The 22,313-nt window shown below is 38.7% G+C and overlaps 1 protein-coding gene and 1 long non-coding RNA gene across 2 annotated transcripts in view; one reads left to right on the top strand and one right to left on the bottom strand.

Annotated features, from left to right (window-relative positions):
• The window catches only part of LOC137177117 (uncharacterized), a 121,485-nt gene extending 107,121 nt beyond the window's left edge, over nt 1-14,364 (bottom strand). The window contains exons 1-3 of the long non-coding RNA XR_010925970.1: nt 12,482-14,364; nt 11,562-11,625; nt 9,236-9,411 (exon numbers count right to left, since the gene is read on the bottom strand). This is a non-coding gene — a long non-coding RNA (uncharacterized lncRNA). The remainder of the gene's footprint in view (nt 1-9,235; nt 9,412-11,561; nt 11,626-12,481) is intronic.
• Nucleotides 2,097-22,313, top strand: part of LOC137177115 (zinc finger protein GLI2-like) — a 102,451-nt gene continuing 82,234 nt past the window's right edge. Inside the window, exons 1-2 of the mRNA XM_067583239.1 lie at nt 2,097-2,553; nt 18,627-18,743. Of these exons, the coding sequence (XP_067439340.1) occupies nt 18,644-18,743 (100 nt within the window). The 5' untranslated portion in view covers nt 2,097-2,553; nt 18,627-18,643. The remainder of the gene's footprint in view (nt 2,554-18,626; nt 18,744-22,313) is intronic.

The following is a 22,313-nucleotide window of genomic DNA, read 5'->3' as shown; positions in this document are numbered from 1 at the left end:
TGCAGATTGAAAACTTTGAGTTCATGCTCAAAGAAAAATATCACATTAGATTAACAAAAAAAACAAAGACATACTTTTTAAAAAGATGTTTATTTGGTGCCGGACGACTTCCTGTCACATGTCACAGCTGCTTTATTCTGTCGTTTTAATTTTTAATGACTTTGTAAATCAGTTTGTACCTAATGACTTCATATCATTGTTCTCTGTTTCTGGTTTAATTAGTGCTTTTGCTTTTTTTTGCTGTGGGTCTTAATTTAAAGTATCACACACTATCAGAGGAAGTCTGTCAGTCATTCTGAAGGCTTTGTGGACAGATTGTATTTATGATAAAAGCTGCAGTTTGTATTAAAGAAAAGTTTGTAGTTTGATTTTACACAATATGCAAATTAACTGTAACTTTCCTAAAATAATAATAATCAGTTTTTTCTCAGATGACATTAATTATATAACTAATAATGCTTTGAGAATCAATAAGTTAACATTTTGCTATGCTGGTTGTTTCTTACTAGTTTATTCAGTCGGTTGTATGTTTAACATGTTGGTAGATGAAGGTTAAAGATGAATCAGCTGCAGTACAAACAAGAAGAAATGAAGAATAAACCTTCAATCTAATGGTCAAAGTTTACTGATAGTGAGCTGCTTGATGCTCAAAAACCTGTAAAAAACAAATAAAAACAGTCTACGTCATAATATTAAAATTCAATCTGATGTAATTTGGTGCCTGAGAAAATCACACAAATAAATAAAACATCCTATAAATTGATTTGGAGCTAATAATCTGTTCATTCATGTATTTATTTAGCAAAACAACACGTATATTTTATCATTATTATAGTTTTTATCACTATAAGAACCTAGTTGAAGTGTGAGATGTTGGTGCAGTAACTTCTTCCCGCCACTAGATGTCAGTGTTTCATGTGAAATGAAAGTTCAGGCTGCGAAGCGTCTTTAACTCATCTCAGCAGATGAACCTCTAAACTAAAACAGTAAATCACATTTAACAGTTTAATGAACCTGGAATTAAAGTCACTTTATGTTAAAATACTGATGTTAAATATGAACAGAACAGGACGCAACGTTAGAGAAAAAAAACACTGGTTGAGACGTTTTAATGCTCCTTTTGTGATATTTTAAAATAAATTCATTAAAATCTTTATATTTTCTTATAATTACTCAGAAATTAAATGATATCAAAAAGTTGAAGTGCTTTGAAACATTTAATCTCCTGAATTCACAGTTTATTCCCCAAATATATTTAATCTGAGATTATATAGTGTCATGATTAATATTTATGACATTTTCTGGTCTTTTTGTACTTTACTGATCTTGTTTTTATATAATTATATTCTCAGTTATGCTGAATTAATTTATATCTTCAATCATCTTTAAACCTTTGTTCATCTTTATTTATTATTCAGTGATTAAAGATAATTTCTTCAGTATGACTCAGTTGATAAACTAACAATAAACTCTGCATATAGAGAGAAATAATTATAAGAATCATGATTCCTCGACATATATTTAGAAATAAACGTCTCATTTCAGAAAAAGGAGAAGAAGAAGAAAACAGCTGATAACTAAACGATAATCAATATTTTTGATCCTTTATTGAACAGACTGGTCGAATGAGAGCATTTTACTATCTTTTACTATTTTTTCTAAACATTAAAACAGACACAAAACCATAGATAGAAATAAAAATGGTGCAAAGATTAAGAGGAGGACCAATATTTCCAATAACCGATCATCGATTAACTATCAGTGACGACTGATGGCTGCACGAGAAGACTTTATTAGGATTGTTATAGATTTTTTTTCCAACTTCGAGACCGTGTCAGTGACAGATAATCAATCTTTAATTGATCTTTGAACACTAACCTATTATGGATTATTGATGAAATATATTGATTGATATGTATTTCCATTGTCGGACATCCTTCATATATCAGCGGTGAAGCCGGTCGGTCCCGACTGAAAGCTGAAAGAGAGAGAGAGAGAGAGAGAGAGAGAGAGAGAGGAGGGAGGGAGGATGGGGGGAGTCAGAGGGAGGGAGGGGGGGGAGGGGGGAAGTAAAGTAAAGTGTAGAGCGGTGGGCGCGGTGAGAAAACAGCGCATCCTGGAGTCTCCAAAGCTCCGCAGCATCCAGATGAAACATCCCACGGTTCAACAACAACAACAACAAAAAAAACAACAAAAAAGAAAGAAAAGTTGCGTTTCTGCACTTGTGTAAAAGTGACTTGTGCTGTTGTTTGAGCTGCAGCTGCAGCTGCATGGATCCTTGATGCGGAGAAACGCAGAGAAGAAGTGAACTTTTTTCCTCTTCTTGTTGTTTTGAAGCCATGCTGAGGGCGCAGACCGCTCCGTGCGTCTTCCTGTAGATGGGATTTCATGTTGGGGGAATATCTGCGTGGTGGTTTTTTTTTTATTTTTTATTTTCTTCCTTTCTGACTGAGAGAAAAAGTTTGACTTGAGTAAAAGAGAGAGGAGAAGGAGAAGGAGAAGGAGAAGGAGGCTGCAGGAGTCTCGCTCGGGACGAGGAGAGGAGACAGTTGGGTGAGTTTTTTGGCCATGTGCTCGTGGAAAACAGTCTGAGAGTCTGAACCACGGTGTGAGTTTGGAAAATGTTGCTTTTAGTGGCGATAAAATACAAGAAGAAAGCACGAAAACACACTGAAACAACTGGTTCTAATTATTTTAGGGCTCTTGTACTTTACGGTGTTGCTCTTTATTCTGTATAATATCAAATATTCATTTAAGTCTCACTATTTTAAAATCTCTCTTAGTATCTTTACAATATTCTCCAAATCTTCATTATATTTTCCCTCATTGTTTAACTGAATATCATCATTATAAGACATTTTATTGGCACTTTAAAGATGATTTTTAGGTCATACTCATGTATGAAATATTTAAAGGTTATATATTGAAGATTCTCTCTAGTAAAACCTGCTTTCAAGGTGATTTTAAAGTTGTCCAAAGATTAAGGAAAGTTTCTTTTTCCCTCCAGATTTTTCTTTTGTATCTTTTTGCATCTTTTCTTAAAATTAACATAATTTTTTAACCCTTTTAAAATAAATTAATTTAAAGGTGTTTGAGTTGGAAAAAAGCTGTTAAAAGTTGTGAGTTTTTTGCAGAAGAAGTCAGGTTTTTATCACCTACAGCTTGCATTGATTTCCTCTCATTATCATTAAGATTAGAGCCTTTAATTGATTAAATCTGCAGGAAAAAAAAGGCCCCACACAGATTAAATCTGAGTAATAATAATTAAAACAAATCTGAGAAAGAAAAATCTTCCTGATTGTGTCGGGGGCTCGTTCCCCCTCGTCCCTCCAGAGTGGATTTTTTTTTTTTTTTTTTTAATGCTAAATGGTCGGTTGCATTCATTTGCATCAGAAGAAAAGTTTTAGTGCATTTGCTATTGTGCAGAATGAAGAGTTCCAGCAGTCAGGGAGCAAGAGGAGGGTAGAGGGAGGGGGGGGGGGGACTGAAAAGATGTGGAGAAATAATGGGGGCCCTTCACATTATTCAGGATGACATGGGGGCTTCCCAAACCTGTGATGGGGATGTCACTTTCATCCTGCCTCCGAGCGCATTCCCCTCCGCTGTCATTTTCACACATTTTTCCTTCCAACCCCCGCGTCCCGTTTGCCCGCCGTCATTACTGATCGCAGCTCTGATTCTCTGGCGAATCTGTGGAGGGTTTAATGATGCAGGGAGATGCTGGATTTGGTGCAGAAAGAAAAACAGGAGGAAAGAAAGAAAGAAAGAAAGGCAGTTGCAGGTCATGATAAATGTGAATTGGAAGTGAGTTAAAAAAAAAAAAAAAGCCCCCGCTGTGAGGACTCAAAAGTCTCTTATCCCACAAAACAACAAGTCCACACCAATTATGCCATGTGGCCCCGGGGGCAGTTGTTCCTTGTGGGTTTTGTGGAAGAAAAGAAGCATCAGTGGCTTTACACAAGCAGGGGAGTAAATCCACTAAAACCCGGGGGGGGGGGGGGGGGGAGGCTCCCGTGTCTTTTAACATTTACCACAAAAACCCTCCAAACATGTTTAAATACTTTTATTTCTAGGAACAAGTGGAGCAATGACAGATGAGAGCGTCTCATAAATTATTAGATACAATCTTCTGTTTGTCAGCTTCAACTGGATTTATGTGTTTTTTTTAGTTTTCTTTCCTCTGTATTATAATAAAAATGCAACTGCAGGACAACTTTTTAAAGATTTAATTTACTGCTGGATGTCAAAATTAAACCTGTTCTCTTTAAAGACAGTTTTAGCAGAAAAGATGATGTTAAAAGTCTATCATTTTTCCCTTAAACCTGCTCTTTACTCCTCTGAATTTGTTGGCCGAGTTGACCTGAGACTCAGTTGTGATAACTGATGTAAGAAATAGTTCAGCAAAAAAATGATCCATAATTCTTTGGTTTTGTGCTCTTAAATGTGAGGATTTGCTGTTTTTCTTTTTCTTTTTTTGGATTGTTGATCAGACAAAACAAGACATTTGAAGTCGTCACTTTTCTTACATTTTATAAACTAAATGATTAGTTGATTAATTGAAAAAACACAGACAGATTAATTGACTAATATCGTGCTGTTAAATCAGTTCTGACCCGTCGATGCAGGACTGAAGGTTCCTCTGGTTTCTGGCACCGAGACGTGAGCAGCAGATCCTTTAAGTCCTGTAAGTTGTGAGGTGGAGCCTCCGTGGATCAGACTTGTTTTTCCAGCACATCCCACCGATGCTCGATCGGATCGAGATCTGGGGAGTTTAGAGGCCAAAGCAACACCTTGAACTCTTTGTCGTGTTCCTCAAACCATTCCTGAACAGTTTGCAGTGTTGTCAGGGAGATCAGGGAATACTGTTGCTATGAAGGAGTGAACTTGGTCTGCATCAGTGTTTAGGTAGGTGATTCATGTCAGAGTAACATCCACATGAACGCCAGAAGGTTTCCCAGCAGATCATTGCTCAGAGTATCACACCGCCTCCGCCGGCCTTCTTCCCATAATGCATCCTGGTGCCGTCTCACATGATGTAAAAGAAAAACATGATTCATCAGACCAGGCCGCCGTCTTCCATCGCTCCGTGGTTCAGTTCTTACACTCATGTATCCTTTGTAGGTGCTTTCGGCTCTGTGGTCTGACACCGTCTGTCATAGTCAGCATTAACTTTTTCAGCCATTTGTGCTACAGAAGCTCTTCTGAGGGATCAGACCAGACAGTCTAGCCTTCACTCCCCACATGCATCAGTGAGTCTTGGGCGCCCCTGACCCTGTCACCGGTTGTCCTTCTTGGTAGGTGCTGACCACTGCATACTGGGAGACCATAATCTGTTCTGGATGTTCTGACCCAGTCGTCTAACCATCAGTTTGGCCCTTGTTAAAGCCTCACATCCTTACGCTGCCCAGTTTTCCTGCTTCCAACACATCAACTTCAAGAACAGACTGTTCTCTTGCTGCCTAATATATCCCACCTCATGACAGGTGCCATAATAACAAGATAATCAATGTTGTTCACGTCACCTGTCAGTGGTTTTAATGGTTAACGGATCGGTTGTCTATGTTAGTTACATTCCTAAAGGCCGACTCATCATCTTCCATCTAAGACTGAAATAACTGTTTTATAACGTGTGTGAGTGTGTGCAGAAACAGTCCCACCACACTTCCTCCGGTGTGTTTGTGTTACAGCCGTTATGGTTTTATGTTTAAGTGGATTACCACTGTTTGCTTTTCTCACTGACCCCTGATAATCACTGGCAAACAGGTCCAACAGTTAAAATGGGCTCTGATTATTTTGAAAGTATTGGACACATGGAGACAGATTGCTCAGATAAAGTGAATTAGAGTTAAATCATACATTGTAAAATAGTGTGTAATACACACACACACACACACACACACTCTCTCTCTCTGCAAACATTTATTTTGTGAGTTGCTCTGAGACTGTGGTCACTTTTTCTGCCAGATCTTAGACAACATGAGAAACTTCCTCCGACAGAGGAAAGCAGCTATCAGGCAGCAGCAATTACACATGATGAAAACAGAGCCGTGTTTAATGCAACGCCATCACACACACACACTCTGAAACACACGCACACACACACACACAGACCAAGAGACATCAGAAATCAAAGGTCCAGGGGCCGCTGGGGGCCTGTAGTTCTTCCTCTTTGCTGTGTACCCGGAGATCTTCGGGAGCTGCTTTGATGCGTCTGTTAATTAACTCCTGAAGGGACGGCGATAACGCCACGATCAGGCCTGACAGCCGCTGAGACGAGGAGTGGATGAATATATATATATATATATATATATATATATATATATATATACAGACACATACATATATATAAATGTGTGTGTGTGTGTGTGAATCTGAAGGGCGGATGTGAAGGACGCCCCATGCTGTGAGAAGAGACATTCTGACACGTCATGAAACAAATGATCTCAGAGAAGTGTTTGGCTTTCTGCGGAGGGACAGATCATCTCTTTGGTTGGTTTGGTTACATCTGATAGCTTTGCTGTGTTTCAATGATCGCTGCATGCGGCGCAGAAGAAGAAGAAGAAGAGTCTCGAGCCTTTAATAGTATGACAAGTAGTGAAAGCGAAAACAAGCTCTGAAATGCTGCCAAACCACAGAATCATCAACCAGGCGGACCAACAAACCCGTTCGCTTTGTTGTTTTCTTTTTCTTCTTCCCCAAAATTTTTTAACATGTGGCGTCCCGGCGGAGCCATGTGGTATTCTTTAGCAATCAATCCCCCCTGGCCGCGTCTTTCCGTGAGCACAATCAGACCTTGAGGTCAGGAGGAATCTGTCCGGCCCCCGGAGGCCCCCCGCTTCTTTTTTTTTTTTTCCCTCCTCCCTCCAGGAAGGGGGCCGGGGACAGATTTCATCCCCGGGGGGCCCCTGGAGGTCGGTGACACACTGTTAGTGACGGGGGCCTCGGCAGGTTTTCCACTGTGTCAGTGGCTATTAGCTCTGCTTTCAGGTAAGAGCGGCCCCGCTGCTGTTTGACAGCTGGACACATTCATTCTGACTTTCAACTCCACCACTTCAACCAGTAGGACAACAAGTACTCAGATCCTTTAATGCAGTAAAACGTAGAAATACTACAGTATAAATCCCAAGTACCCATCAACTTATAGCTTCTTATTTCAATATGTTGTACAGTTTGTTCTGTACTTACTGTATCTGTACATGGATTTAATTTAATTTTGATTTACCTTCAGTTTTCCCCATTTTTATATGTTTATTTCTCTACTGGATCCCAAGTATCAAAAGCACCATAAAAATACTCATTATGGCATCATTTAGAGAGTTATTATACAATTATATTATTGGATTTTTATTAAAAGCAGTGTTTTAGTGAAGTGAAGTTTAACTACTTTAAATAATCTTATAGTTTAATCTATAATGATGCATCACTTCTCACTATGACTGTCTGATGAATGTAGTGGAGTAAAAAGGACAAATACCTCAAAATTGAAAGTCAAGACTCAGAAACTCAAGTGTCTAAATCGCCTAAACCGCCATCATCGGTATCGGCTGATAAAGGCTTTGAAATGAAATATCAGCATCGTCCCAAAATGAACATTTCTGCTGATACGTGAGGCCGATAAGACGACGCTTTAAGTAGACGGACATGACGAGAACCGTTGGCTAAACGCTCGACGCAGTGTCCATCCAAAAAAATGACGCCATCACGGTTCTTGCGTCAAGCCTGAAAGAGGCGGCGACATGTATGAAGTGTCTGAAACGGAGAGCAGAGCTGCTGTTTGCGACGGTTGCTCGGCGTCGGTCATTCCTTCAACAAGTCATCCAGATCATTACGACGATAAAGAGAAACAGGCGCCACCGGAAAAAAAAACCCTGTCAGTTATAGAATTCGCTTACTTGTGCACAGACATCACATTTATTTACTTTACAAATTGTGAAATAGGTCATAATTTCCTGAGTTGTCAGGAGAGAATCATCCAAGACTGTTAAAGTAGGATGAATCAAACAGTTTGTTTGAAAATGTGACATAAAAATTAATATGACATGTTTTACATGTAAGCTAAGTGAATGTGCACATCTTGAAAAGCCTTTTATTCTATGTCTGTATCTGCCAGTCGGCCATAATGATAATATGTTAATTCTACTACAGGACAGACTGATGTTCTCTATAATCAGTTTGAAAGAATATGTGCATATATCGGCATCAGCAATCAGCCAATATGAGCTGGAAAATATTATCGGATATCGGCAAAAATCCAATATATTGGCTTTTAATCTCATTCTGGTTCTGTAATAGTTGTTTATTCCATTTCTCCTCTTCAGTGCAGCTTAGTGTTTGTTTTATTTATGACACATTTTCTTTGTTTGAGTTCAGTTTCTAGTCTCACAGTTTGATTTTTCTAGACAGATGAAGTGATCTTAGTCCTGAAAACTGCTTTTTTTTTAAACAGGTCATAAATCTGACGTCATAAATGACATTAACCTGACATGTCCGTGATTAAATGTACATGCAAACAAACACGTAACATGTGTGATGTATACAGTCCTTTAGGTTACATGCGCAGCAGGTGGACACAATAACACGAACACCTGTTAAATATAACGCATTCCAACACAGGATTCTGCATTTATGACACTAAAGTACAGATTCAGCTTCAGCCATTTTTTATATTTTTTATTTTATTATGCTGTGCAGTTATTGTGTCCACACCCTGTTGGCACGAGCTGCCAGCTGTGACTCACAGCAGCAGCAGCAGCCTGGAGTTTCCCTGGATGCTTCATTCAGGCCCTCATGTCATGATGCTGGACGGTTAATACCTCTCGACACTCGTGCGTTCAGAAAGTGTGGAAAGCACAAGTTTGAATAAGTCAGAGTAGTGATATGTGGTCGTGTGAGCCTCAGTGGAGACAGTAAGTCTTGGAAATTATCTCACAGAGGCTGTAAATGTATCTGAGAAGACTCGAGAAGTTTAAGAGAGAGCTTAAAGTTACTGTTATTTTGTAGAGAGGGTGTAGTTTATCAAATTTAAGGGCTCATTTCTTTAGTCAGGATCTGTTAAAACCTTTTACTAAACTGTTTTAATTTGAAACCTGCTGCTACATGAACATAAATCTCCATCACTTTCTCCAGGACGAGAACGTATTCAATCAAAAACATTAAATGTTTATAAAACCAGCGACTTTCTGTGATAAAAAAACCTTTGCAGGATAAATAGACGTGAAGAAGAAGGAAGACTTACTCTAAGTGTGGATGATCAATAAAAGAGTCCATCCAGGCAGCGGAGAGGAAGTCAGTGGTCCAAACTGTGGCTGTAAAACAGCGAGTGGCCGTGCTGTAGCCAGACCATTTGGCCGAGGGTCAGGGATCAAAGCCGGCGGTCAGTCAGCGCGGACTTCATGCCGTCGGCATGCAGAGCTGGAGAGACACACATGTGGCAGCACGTCACTGATAACTCCAAGAAACGGCAACAAGTCAGCGAGGGTTGAGAGAGAAGAGTCTTTTAACTGATGAGTTAATAGATTTAGAGTCTTGCTGCACTGCAGGGATTAAACTGTGTCTTTTTCTGGGTTATTTTGCAGTTGAAACGGTTCTCCACAGATATACTAAATCATCTAAACTAGACAGAATTAGGGCTGCAGGGGCTAACATTTTATTGACAAGATATCACAAAGGTTGGGCTACAAATAATTATTTTCATTATCTATTAATCTGTTGATTATTTTCTTGTTTAATCGATTAGTTGTTTGGTCCATAAAATGTCAGAAAATGGTGAAACATGTTGATCAGTGTTGCCTAAAACCCAAGTTAACGTCTTAAAATGTCTTGTTTTGTCCACAACTCAAAGATATTCAGTTTACTGTCATAGAAACTAAAGAAACCAGGAAATATTCATGTTTAAGAAGCTGGAATCAGAGAATTTGGACATTTTTTTCTTTAAAAAATTCTCAAAACAATTAATCGATTATCAAAATACTTGGCAATTCATTTAATAGTTGGCGACTTATTGACTAATTGTTGCAGCTCTACACAAAAGAGTGAAAAAAGTTCCCAGAGCCCATTTGTGACGTCATTTAAATGACTTGTTTTGTCCGACCAACAGTCCAAAACCCAAATATATTCAGTTTAAAATGAAATAAAACAGAAAAAAACTACAAATCATCACATCTGAGAAGCTGAAATTAGTGAACGTTTGGGATTTTTCCTTCATAAGTCAAGTATTAATTTCAGCATGAATGTAGCTGCAGTCAAAAAGAGTAAGACATTATTAGGAAGTTGTGCATTTTCTCTGCTTGTAATGTGAAACAAAACATGAATGAAGAAGAAGAAGAAGAAGAACTTTCCAAATGGCCCAGCAACTAAAAACACAAGTAGTGAACGCTGAGGTTCACAGATGCCATCTCTGCATTCATACAAGCCTCACAGGAAACACTGAGCTTCCTTTAAGTATTGCTACTGTAAAAAAAAAAAAAGTGAGGTCAGGGTCTGTTTTCGTGCACAGGTAGGAGGCGTTCATTCATTCAGCTATTTCGAGGAGCCGGGAATTTCTCCTCTGAACTCAGCCGCCACATCTGTTTGCTGTTGGTGAGGGCAGGAGGAGATCAGCCACAGGATATTGGACATCCAGGCAGAGGGGTGTGAAGCTGCTAACACTGACACAGAGGCTGTTTCTCCTCTGAGAATATCCTGTCCAGCTCCGAAAAAAGTGAAAAAAGTTAAGAGTTCAGCGTGTTGCTTGGGCGTAAAAAGTAAACAGAAAAGAATCTCTTGTGTTTGCTCGCCTCTCTGTCCCGTCAGTGTCCTCTTGTTTGTTTTCAAGTAAAGGACAAATGGTCTAACGAATAGTAAAGAAAGGAACAAACAAGAGGCTTTATCATGTTTGGCCTCATGGGAATACTTCCTCTCCCTTGTGCTCTGTTTTTAGCTTTCATATCGGGGGGATTTTGTGTCTCATTGCTTCTCTTGAAGTCAAGAGGAACAAGTCTGGGAAGTTGGTATAAATTCAGATGTCACTGTTAGCCTCTATTTGTGTATTCGCCACTCGCACAATAAACAACCCCCCCGCTTCGGTCGAAGCTGTATTCTATTTTAGACTCGCCACCGACCTGGGCTTCTTTTACGGGATAGCTATTATTCAAAGGAGAATAGGTGCAGGGTCCGACCATAAATTCCAGCAAGTGGCCCTTCGAAAGGGGGTACGGCGCTGAGGAATTGACTGCGTGCTCTGTGATTTTACTCTGCTACGCTGTGACCTTTTGAATTGAGACAGAGTCATTTGTTTGGTTGACAAGATCTGCTCTAATAATTCAGGGGGACAGTAGTGGCTGCTGGTAATATTCGGTGATGAGCCAAACTGTACTCTTGTAAGCCAGCTACACCTGGAAGGCAGAGGCATTTGTTTTCCTGACGTAGGGGGGGGATACCCTACTCGCCTCAGGCCGTCGTTTGATTTCTGGAAGTCGTGGCCCCTCCAGAGGATTAATCTGTATCCTGTGTGTGTCGCTGAGTGTTTGTGGACCCTTAGTTAATTTACGCTGTGTCAAAGGTGTTGTTTTGGGGTGACTTACTTTCATTTTTGGGTGTATTTAAGGGTCAATTCAGCATCCTGCATCACCAGCTTCCCTGGAGTGTCTGCAAAGGGCAAAAACATTCAAATGAATGAGAATGTAAATAGAAGAAGGTCATAATTTAAGATAACTGTGCTAAAAAAAATGATTGAAATCATGAATCTGTGCAAAAATAAAGCAGTATTTTGGGTGTCTCTCCACAAATGTGATGTCTGATGAGAGTTTCAGTTCCTCTCGGTGTGACTGGAAGTAGAGAAGCAGTGACTCGAGTGAAGAGAAAGGATGAAGCAGCAGAACAAACAGTCATTGATTTCAGCACAATGACTCTGCAGAAGGGGGGGAGGGTCACTCTGAAGTTGTGGTTCCTTTAAATAACCTTATTGTAAGGATCTCTTTGTTAGCCATTATACTCAAATGAATCATTGTGTTCCCTTTCAAAAGGAGCCTACAGTCAACAGTGGGAGGTGACGGTTAATTACACCACTAACTGAGCTATTGACTTGCTAACCTGGTTGTTAGCTACTCCTACGAGTAGATTCACTGATTTTTAGGTTGCCTCTCTACTGTGTCACCATGTCTGTGGCCTCAGCTTGATTTAGGAGCAATGTTTTTTTGTATGTTAACATTTTAACCTCAAGCTAATGCTACACAACAAGATATAGGCTAAAGTTGCTAGTTGGTAGATAATATTACTTCTACCAGTGCTAAACTAGAGAGAAGTAGCTGGTTTATACTCTAAATATAAACTTCAGAGTAGAAAACATGCACCAATTACTATTATTTGGGAATATATTACTTAAATGTGTACTTACACTTAATTTCCATGCTAACCGCAGTTAACCACCTGCTAATTCAGCCACTAACAGTATTTATGCTGCTAAAAGGTAGCACACTCACAACAAAAACAATAAAACACTCACCAGTTAACATTTTCAGGAACATGTACTGTGTTTGAAGCTTTTATGACGCTGCGTATTTGATGCCACAACACACAAAGTTACTGTAACATGCTAATTTGTGATATTAAAAGGTAGCAAACTAGCTTAAAAAAATAAAACACTCACCAGTTAACATTTTCAGGAACATTTACTGTGTTTGAAGCTTTTATGGTGCTGCACATTTGACGCCACAATACAAAAAGTTAGTGTAACATGCTAACTTGTGACATTAAAAGGTAGCAAACTAGCTTAAAAAAACAAAACACTCACTCAAACATCCAATATTTTTGGGAATATGTAGAAACATTTGATTAGACTATAGAATAGAATAGTAATATACAGATATTTGTAGATATTATTGCACATTTCCTCAATATATAGAAATACTATCCCAGTTGTCAGTGCTGTGGTGTGGAGTGTTATGACGGTGTTGGGAGGGTGGTGGTGGAGTTCAGTTCAGTGATGGCTCTGGGGTAAAAGCTGTTTTTGAGCCTGGAAATGCGGGTCTATAAGGCTCTGTAGTGTCTTCCAGATGACAGCAGAGAGAGGAGATGATGATAGGGGTGCATCCTTCAGAAGGCTGCTGATCTGAAGGTGTCTCCCAGTGAGGGCAGGGGGAGTCCAGTTATTTTCTGGGCTGTGTTTATGATTCTCTGGAGAGCTCTCCTGTCTGCTGCTGAACAGTTGGCATACCAAACTGTAATATAGCATGTCAGAGCCCTCTCTGTAGAGCAGTGGTAGAAGGACATGAGCAGCTTCACAGACAGGTTGGTTTCCCTAAATGTCATGAGAAAGTAAAGCTGCTGTTGAGCCTTTTTGACCAGGACTTGATTGTCTATGTGAGGTCTTCTGTGATGTGGGTTCCTCTCCACTTTTTCTCCTTTGATGTTTAGAGGAGAGAGGTCCTCACAGTGTCTCCTAAAGTCTATGATGACTTCTCTGGGTTTTTATTGTTAAGTGGTTGTTTTCTGTACTCTCTGTAGTCTTGTCCCCATTTGAGATCAGTCCCATTGCTGTTTTGTCATGCAAATTTGATGATTGTGTTTGAGGGGTGTGTGGGCAAGAAGCTAACTCCAACTCCTCACTACAGAAAAAGACTCACTAATTATCATTTTAGGGACTATATTAAAAAAATGACCAGTAGGTTGTAACTTCATTGTTGTTAAGCTTTTCTGGGACTGCAGAACTAATACTAATTTTGATGCCACCAGATGAAGAATTACTTGCTAGCTTGTGTTCTGCTATTCTAACCTGTAGTATTTGTTCTTTTAAAAGTAGCAAACTTGCTTTAAAAAGACACAAAACACTCACCCAGTCAACCAGTATTTGTGTTATTAAAAAGGTACAAAAAGTAGAAAATAATTGAAAATACTGTCGCTAAAAGGTTCTATGCTAATCAGCTCTGAGCTACTAAATGAAAAGCTAGCTTAACGCCCACTAATTGACATTTTCAGGACAATAAAAAAAGCTGACCAGTATGTTTTACTGTACTGTAAAGATATTTTACACACTAATCTTCATGCTGCAAGATGAGAAGTTAACTTGCTAACCTTTTTGCTAAGTTAACCAGTAGCAGGCTATTTGTGCAATTAAAAAGCAACAAAAAATAGAAAATACTGTCGTTCAAAGCTTTTCTGAGGCTATGCTAGTTAGCTCTAAGCCACTAGATGACAAGCTAATTTGCTAACTCCTTGTTTGCTAATTCAAAAAGTAGTATTAAAGTAGTAAAAAACAAAACACTCACCAATTAATGTTTTTTGGAATTACTGTATATATGTAATATAAGGTTAATATAACTACAGTATTTTAGGCTGCAAAGCTATCTTCAGTCTTTATGCCAAAAGATAAGAAGCTAACATGCTAACTCCCTGTTTAGTTGGAACTACTAAAGAAGAAGAAACAAATACAAATAAAGAGGAGATACCTCCAGGGTTAAGTGACAAAAAGAACTAACAAACAAAAAAAAAGCCCTTTTTTAAATTGATTGACCTGATATTTTGAAAAGTAGCACACCTGCTTCACAAAACACTCAGCAGTTAACATGTTGAGGAGTATTTAAAACATCTGTTATACTGTAGTTTAAGTCTTCTGTGAGGCTGCAGAGCTAACACCTATCTCAAAGCTGCTAAATGTGTGAACAGCAAATGTTAAGCCTGACTAATAATGATTTGCGAGGACAGATCAGAGGACTGCAAGCATGAAAGACTGCCATTATGTGCCTCATATATCACCTCAACTAAAGAGGCTTTTGTGTGTGTGTGTGTGTGTGTGTGTGTGTGTGGTGAGGGTCTTCCCATGAGGCTTCACTCCCGGCCTCTCACACCTGTTACACTGATTCATCAGAAGCAATAAAGACACCAGGCAGAGCTGTCAATCAGGAGCGCAGCTTTGTTAAAGAGGCTGTAAACTAGGTTTGGTCATTACAAACTCAATGAACTGTTGGTTCATCGAAGTGTGTGACCTACAGCCGCCGGGTGGTTACTGGAGCCGTCCCGTAACCAGAAGGTCACAGTTCTGGTTCCTGAAACAACCGTTGAGTCTGTTAACAGCTGTTCTGGTCAAAGTGTCCAAAGACAGGCGGCTAGTTTCACCTGAAAACGTAAAAATATAAACTCTGAGCTCACGTCTGTGCTACTGAAAGACACTGAACTAGCTAAACTCATTCAGATATGCACCTTCTTATGTAAATGTGACGTCAGGAGAGCTGCAACAATTAGTCGATCGACTTAAACATAAACAAATGCCAACTATTTTAATAAGTGACTGATCATTTTGAGTCCATTTTCAAGAAAAAATGCCAAAAAGCCTCTTAAACGTCGGTATTTTCTGGTTTCTTTAGTCCTCTATGACAGTAAACTAAATATCTTTGGGTTGTTGACTATTTGTCAGGACTAAACAAGACATTTTAGGCCACATCTTTGGCTTTGGGAAACAGTGATTGATATTTTTCACCATTTTCTGACATATTCCAGAGCAAACAACTAATCAATTAATCAAGAAAATAATTGATAGATTACTCAATAATTTAAAAAAAATCATTAAGTCTGTTTTACATGTTGGTTTAAAGTCTGCATAAGTGCCCAAATCACTTTTACACAGTGCTGGAAGAAATATTAAATGTTTAAGTAAAAAATATTCCATTGCAAGTAAAAGTGAAGTTTTATCAGCAAAATGTACCTTAAGAATTAAAAGTGAAAGCACTAATTATACAGAACGGCTGCTTTCAGAGTGTTTTATTATTATTTACTGCATATTATATTGTTTTATTATTACTTAATTACTTAATTGCTACTTCTTAAAGTGTAAGCAGCATGTATTAATCTGCCTTTACTTAAAAAAAAACGTTTAATAAACCATGAAACACTGTGAATTAGCCAAATTTAAGATGTCATGGAGATTTTTTAAATGTTGAATGATATTATGGAATAGAGAGAGATGTTTCTAATATTTAATCTACCCAAAATAATAGAAATTTACAGTTCAAACTGCAGCCTAAAACAGTTAATCTGTGTTAGTTTTAGCTGGCTGTACCTAATAAACTGCCATTTGACAGTATTTTTCTCTTGTATTGTTTGTGCTCTTATGAGAATATATAATCTTATTGCCTTCAGGTGTTTTTGTATCTGTAAAGTGAGGTTGCTACTAAATTGTTTAATCTATAAACGTTCAGAAAATAGCGAATAATCTCAATCAATGTTTCCCAGATCCCAAAATAACATCCTCAAAGTCCTTGTTCTGTCCGACCAGAACACCAAAACCAAAAAGATATTCAGTTTACAAAGTTATACAACACAGAAAATACTCACATTTAACAGATTGTAACCAGAGAATGTTTGGCATATTGTCTTTTACAGTTATCACTAATCAATTAATCGATGGTTTCTGTATTTGGTCAACACTTTAAGATGACTGATTTGTAGGTTTAAGCAAATTCTCACATTTGAGAAGCTAAAACTATTAAGATTTATGCAATTGTTGCTTTATAAGAGGTTTAAACAAGATTGTTTCAGCTTGACTGTAAACTTGCTCTTGAATAAAGGTTATTATCAGTATTGTTATGATTAAATATGTGGCATTGAGCCTTTATAAAGTGTTCAGGTTTCTAAATGTTCTATGTTACATGATGGAGGCTGAATAAAGAGTCTCTTCATTTCCATCTCAGCTTTGAAGATAAAGTGGTATTGTTCTAAATATTCAAGCCACAAACCCCTTTCTGAATAGTGCTGGCGGAAAGGTCAATAGTCAAATAAACTTTGATGACATGTGAGCTAAGTCCCCCGCCTCCTCACCCCCCCCCCCCCCCCCCCCTCGTCCCCTTTAACCCCCAAAGCCCCCGCGTCGACCCCCACGTCCCCGCTGCCAGAAAGCAAATTGAGTCATGAATCGCAGGGGAAGACAGAAAGCCTCCCGCATGGCGAGCTGCTGTCTTTTCACGACAAAATCCTCTTGACATGTTTGCCCGGCGCTCGAGGATAATCTCACAGGTTCAGCAAACATAAACAAGTGGCAGAGTCACGGCGTGGAGACTCACGATGCTGCTCTTACTAGGAGAAAACTGGTTTCCTCCAGCTAGACTCCTCCTGGAGAACACTGAATCGTTTTCCATGAATGTCAAAGACAAACTTGACTTCTGACAGGGAAAGTGTCTGTGTGACAGCAGAGCATCAGGATGAAAGGAAAAATCAATAAATACAAGTCAGATGTTTCCTGCTATTTAAGTTCATTTCATCCAGAGTTTGACTGAAAGTAAAAGTAACATGAAGTAACCTCTACAAGTAGAAATAACTCGATTATTTTCATAAATGGGTAACATGCAGATGATTTTCTCTATCAGTCAATTAGTTGTTTGGTCTTTAAAATATCATAAAAATAGTGGAAAATGTCTGTTTTCATTTCCTAAAGGGCAAGTTGAGGTTTTCAAAAACCTAAACTCTAAAAATGATTGATTTACTATCATGTAAAACAAAGAAAAACAGCGAAGCAGGACCATTGAGAAGCTGAGATTAAAGGATGTTTGGTGTTTTTGCTTTAAAAATGATTTAAACAATCAATCAATGATAGAAAAAGTTGCAGATTCTCTCAAAAATGTAAATCTTTGCTGTGGCTGCAGACTCAGCAACATTTTCTTACTACAAGTCATCAGGATTGTGAACTCGACCTCATATGGAAACACACACATCACTCTCAACACTCCCTCCAGTTCACACTAAATGTTCACATTCATCACATTGTGGTGTTTATTTTTATTCCTCCCTTTGCAGCCTGTTCATCTAAACTTAATATCATTTTATTTGAACCATTTAAACTTCTGTTTATGCTTTCTCCTTTCAGTAAGAAAAGCATCTTGTATCATTAACAGTTGAAATAATAAGACGTGATAACTGACCTGCTGCATGTAGATTATACAGTAATCAGATTACTTCAGTGCAGGTAAACAGTCTGATTTCCTGTCTAACCTGGTTTCTTGTGTTCATGTACTGATTGTTTTGACCTTTTGACCTTTTGGTTACAAGAAAGTCTCCAAATGAAGCTTTTAGCTGTTGATGCAAAACACTTTTTTTTTCTAGAAAGTATTAAATGACATCATTCTAGCCAATTAGCTTTCTTGTAGTTCGTTTTTATTTATATTTTTAAAAGAAATCTTAATTCAAGGTCCACTCAGTAGCTTCTTCTGGTACTTTCAGCTGTATCTTTTCAGTTGTCCTTCCTCATATATGACTTATATATATGTCATATATGATTCAACAATATATATGTATATATGTATACAAGCTCCTGTTATCATATGACTTAACTTTGGTTATGACAACTAAGTAAACTTCATCCTCTTCAAGAATAAACCTTCACTCTTAGGTGACAAGTATTTATAACAATGAACATCTTTTGTCTCTAATAAATGTAAAATAAAATGAAGCAAAAGCTCAAATGTTCTAAATATTCAGAAACTTTACTCAGAGAAGGTAAAAGGTGTGTTTTGTTGTCAGCGCTCTCATCTCATTCAGATCATGAACGCTCCAGCAGCATCATCTCAGTCCTCTCAGTGCTTCTACAGGTTGTTCTCATCTCATCCCCCAATGAACACTTCCTCTCCTAACAGCTGCTTCTTTGTGTTTTCTTTGACTTTCAGATCGCTGGACGTCGGACATGGAGACTTCCTTGTCGAGATCCGGCGAGAAAAAAGACAAAATGGACGGTAACGGTTTCGGAGACCTCCCGAAGAAACCCTCGCCCTCAGAGACGAGAGGTAGGGCGCTTTTATTTAAAAAAAAACCCTTCTCCCGATGCAGCGACCGGATCGGATGTTCCTGTCCAATAGTCAGTCGGGCCTTGGCGATGCTGTGTGTGTGAGGATGAGTCGAGGTCTCGCAGGTCGCTCAGGCAAAAAGGGGGCAAAGGGGGAGCGAACACGACCGATGAAATATACATTTCAAAGATAAAGTGCCATCACGGGAGCCGATGCTCGTGGCTCTCCTCGGGCCTGATAAGGTACAGCAGCAGTCAGAGGTGACTTACAGTAGACGTCTGATAGGAATTCTAAATAGACTCGGGCCTTAAAAGAGCATCATTAATGCAGATCGTCCCGGTATCAAGGCCTGCTAGTGTGTACAGTCGAGGAGTGTGGCATCATTTGAGCCTGTAAATGCTGATGAATAGATAACATGACAAGAGAAGAAGAAGAAGAAGAAGAAGAAGAGGGGGGGGGTCGGGGCAGGTGAGTGTTTGTGTTGTTGAACTAAATGAAGAGTAGCACCGATCGGCTCTCGCAGGGGGGGGGCAGGCAGGCAGAGAGAGAGAGGATACATGTTTTAAAGATGTCAGTGAACGTGTGATGAAAGCTCGGCATAATGAGGCTGAAAGACCTTGTTCTTACCTCCAGAGTATAAAGGCGATGAATTACAAAAAAAAAAAAAAAAGGACTGGGGTTGGTAGAGCCGAGAGGACGACATGGAGCTTCAGAGGCTGACAAAGATGCAGGCTGATGGGCCGCCTTTTGAAATGGAAATTAAACGTGTGATTTTGTGACATTATTACTCATTAATGAAGGACTTGGTGGCCTGCCATTTATAAAGAAACACTTATTAATTGATAAAGAAGGAACAAAGCTGGAAATGGAGCCCAAAGGTAGGCACCCAGCCAGAAAACAAGTTAAAGGATTGTTCTGGTTTATGAATCATTTCTAATGATTACTGCCAGCGTGTGTCTGTCTGGTTCTTCAACAGTTAAGATAAAGAATCTATGCATATATTGTCTTTATTTGTCAGCTGTTAACTGGAAAACTTAAAAAGAACAGAAAGAACGATTCCAGGTGTAAATAATAGATGTCTGAGGTCATTAATGGTCCTTATTAGATATTCTATGGTGGATATATATATATATATATTAACTAATTAAAGGATACAAAACATTAGAGCTGCAATGATTAGTTGATTCATCGCTTGATATTTTGATCATTTCATTATTCCCTAGTTCCAGCCTGTCAATAGTGATGATTTGCTGCTGTTTTTAGTCTTATGTGATGGTTAAATCAACAGTTTTGAGTTTTGGACATTACTTTGAGCTTTAGTAAAGGTGTGACTGACAGGTTTTGTTGTTTTCTGAAATTTTTGTGAACAATTATTCAATTAATTGAGAAAATATGTGTCAGTGTTTCTGTTTTTTTTTATGAAGGTCAGACCAGTAATACATCCAGAATATTAAAAGGATAGACACATTTATATTGTTTCACAGCATATACTGTATCTTCATATCAGCAGTCGATTTGATTATTGATAGAAATGATCAAAACTATGAAAATTAGAGCCGAGTTGTGATAAATCAGAGTTCACAGGTTTGTGAAATATGTAGAGGTTTCTGGTGGAGGAGTGATTCGACTTGAAAGCTTGATGTTCCAGGCGTTTTGGGATATATATCCACTACTACTATGCAACACATGCTGTAGATTCTCCTTGACATTCCTGTTGCTTCTCAGCTTGAGCAAAAAAAAAAAATCCAGGAGGAATATTTCCCCCTTGTGCTTCTACCATCCACAGTTGAAAATTAGAGAATAAGACAAGATTAGAGAATTTAATCATGAAGGGAGAAGCTGTAGTTTCGGTCTGTCGAAGCACTGACCCACATTTTAACTACACGTATGTCCCGTGAAGTAAAGGTGAGGACGACACGAGAGGCAGAGAGGATGCATGTTTTAAAGATGTCAGTGAACATGTGATGAAAGCTCGGTATAATGAGGTTAAAAGACCTTGTTCTTACCTCCAGAGTATAAAAGCAATGAATTACTGAAAGAAAAAAAAAAAGAACGGGGTTGTGGTGTGGTGTGGTGGAGCGGCGGACGACGTGGCGTTTGAGCGACTTGACATGAACGCAGAGTGACGGGTTACTTTTGAAATGGAAATTCCAGCCAGTGATTTAGTGACATTTCTTCTCTTTAATGAAGAACTTGGTGGCCTGCCATGATGAAGAAATCGAACATTAATTGTTGATAAGAGAATATCAATGTAGGACAGTTTTTTTTTTTACATGTGGAGCTGGCGTCTGTGCTGCTCTATATCTTGACACGATCTCGGTCTTCAATATTTGAACAAAGCTGCGAGCGAACTCTTTGCCTCCGTTAGATTATAAGCACATTTCCCAGGGTGCTTTAGGAGTCCAGCGTGTCCCATCAGCTCTCTCTGCACAGATAATGTCTGTTTTCATCCAGTCTGCTATGTAAGAAAAGGTTTTGTTATGGCTTTATCCAGACATGGAAAGAGCTGCACTAGAATCACTCGTTTCCTAGGCAGCAAAGTCGACTACTGTGTGTTTTATGCTAACGTTGGTTCAACTGACACCTGACAGGTGTTACTAATAGATGTACTGGCTCTCAACGAAAGGCGGATAGGTCTGGATTTAAGCATTAAAACAGGCCAAAAAGTCATGTGAAGGTCATTTAGAAATGGACGAAAAAGCTTGAAAACAGCTTTACCAGCCGGTCAGACTGGGAACAGTGAGCGAGGGTGTGTTCATCCACTAAGTCCAGTTTGAGTCATGGATCTGTGAGTTTTAAGGCTTATCAGACGCCAAAACTGCACAGCGGTTTATAATACTATGAGACAGGATTTTACAACTGGTTCAGGTTCACAGCCTTGATGTCTTCGAGCGAGACACTGAAACCAGATCTACCTACGAGACAGTTCAGAGCTTCAAACATAAAAATATAAAGTAGTAACGTACTGTAAGAAGAGACAACTAGACTTATTGTAACAAGAACGCTCCCCAACTGATCTGTAGTCAGATATTGATGCTCACATTGTAACTGTGAGGGCCTGAGATGAAAACGTTCATGTAAATTTAGGGATGGATAACTTTTATTTTGGTAATTAGAGGAAGCAGAATGTGATCTACAACACAGTGTCGGTGCCACTGTAGAGACACTGAGAATAAAGTTGACATATTTTAAGAAAAAAGTTGCAATATTTAGAAAATAAACTTGTAATTTTACAAAAATAGACTCCTATCTTGCAACATTATGACTTTTTTAATCAAAATATTTCTCTTTTATTCTGAAAATCTCAAGATTTGTTCCCCTAACAGGATATGAGAAGTGAGTTTAGAGTGAGAGATGATTTATTCTGACTATATCTGCCTGTGAAGTTGATTAAAAAGAATATTTTTGTTGCCTGAGAGTGAAAAAAGGAGCTCCATATTTCATGTTGAGCCTTTAATAAGACTATTTACATGACTCTTGTGTCTTTGACCCTAAAGGTAACCTCACTTGAACTCACAAAACAACCGTCCGATGTATATTTATATTTCAATATCAGCTGCTGAGTTTTTA

This window comes from Thunnus thynnus, chromosome 24 (assembly GCF_963924715.1).
Source record: "Thunnus thynnus chromosome 24, fThuThy2.1, whole genome shotgun sequence".
In the NCBI taxonomy this organism is placed as follows: domain Eukaryota; kingdom Metazoa; phylum Chordata; class Actinopteri; order Scombriformes; family Scombridae; genus Thunnus; species Thunnus thynnus.
The sequence above is the reverse complement of the archived record's forward strand: the minus strand, read 5'-3'. Positions and strand labels throughout refer to the sequence as shown.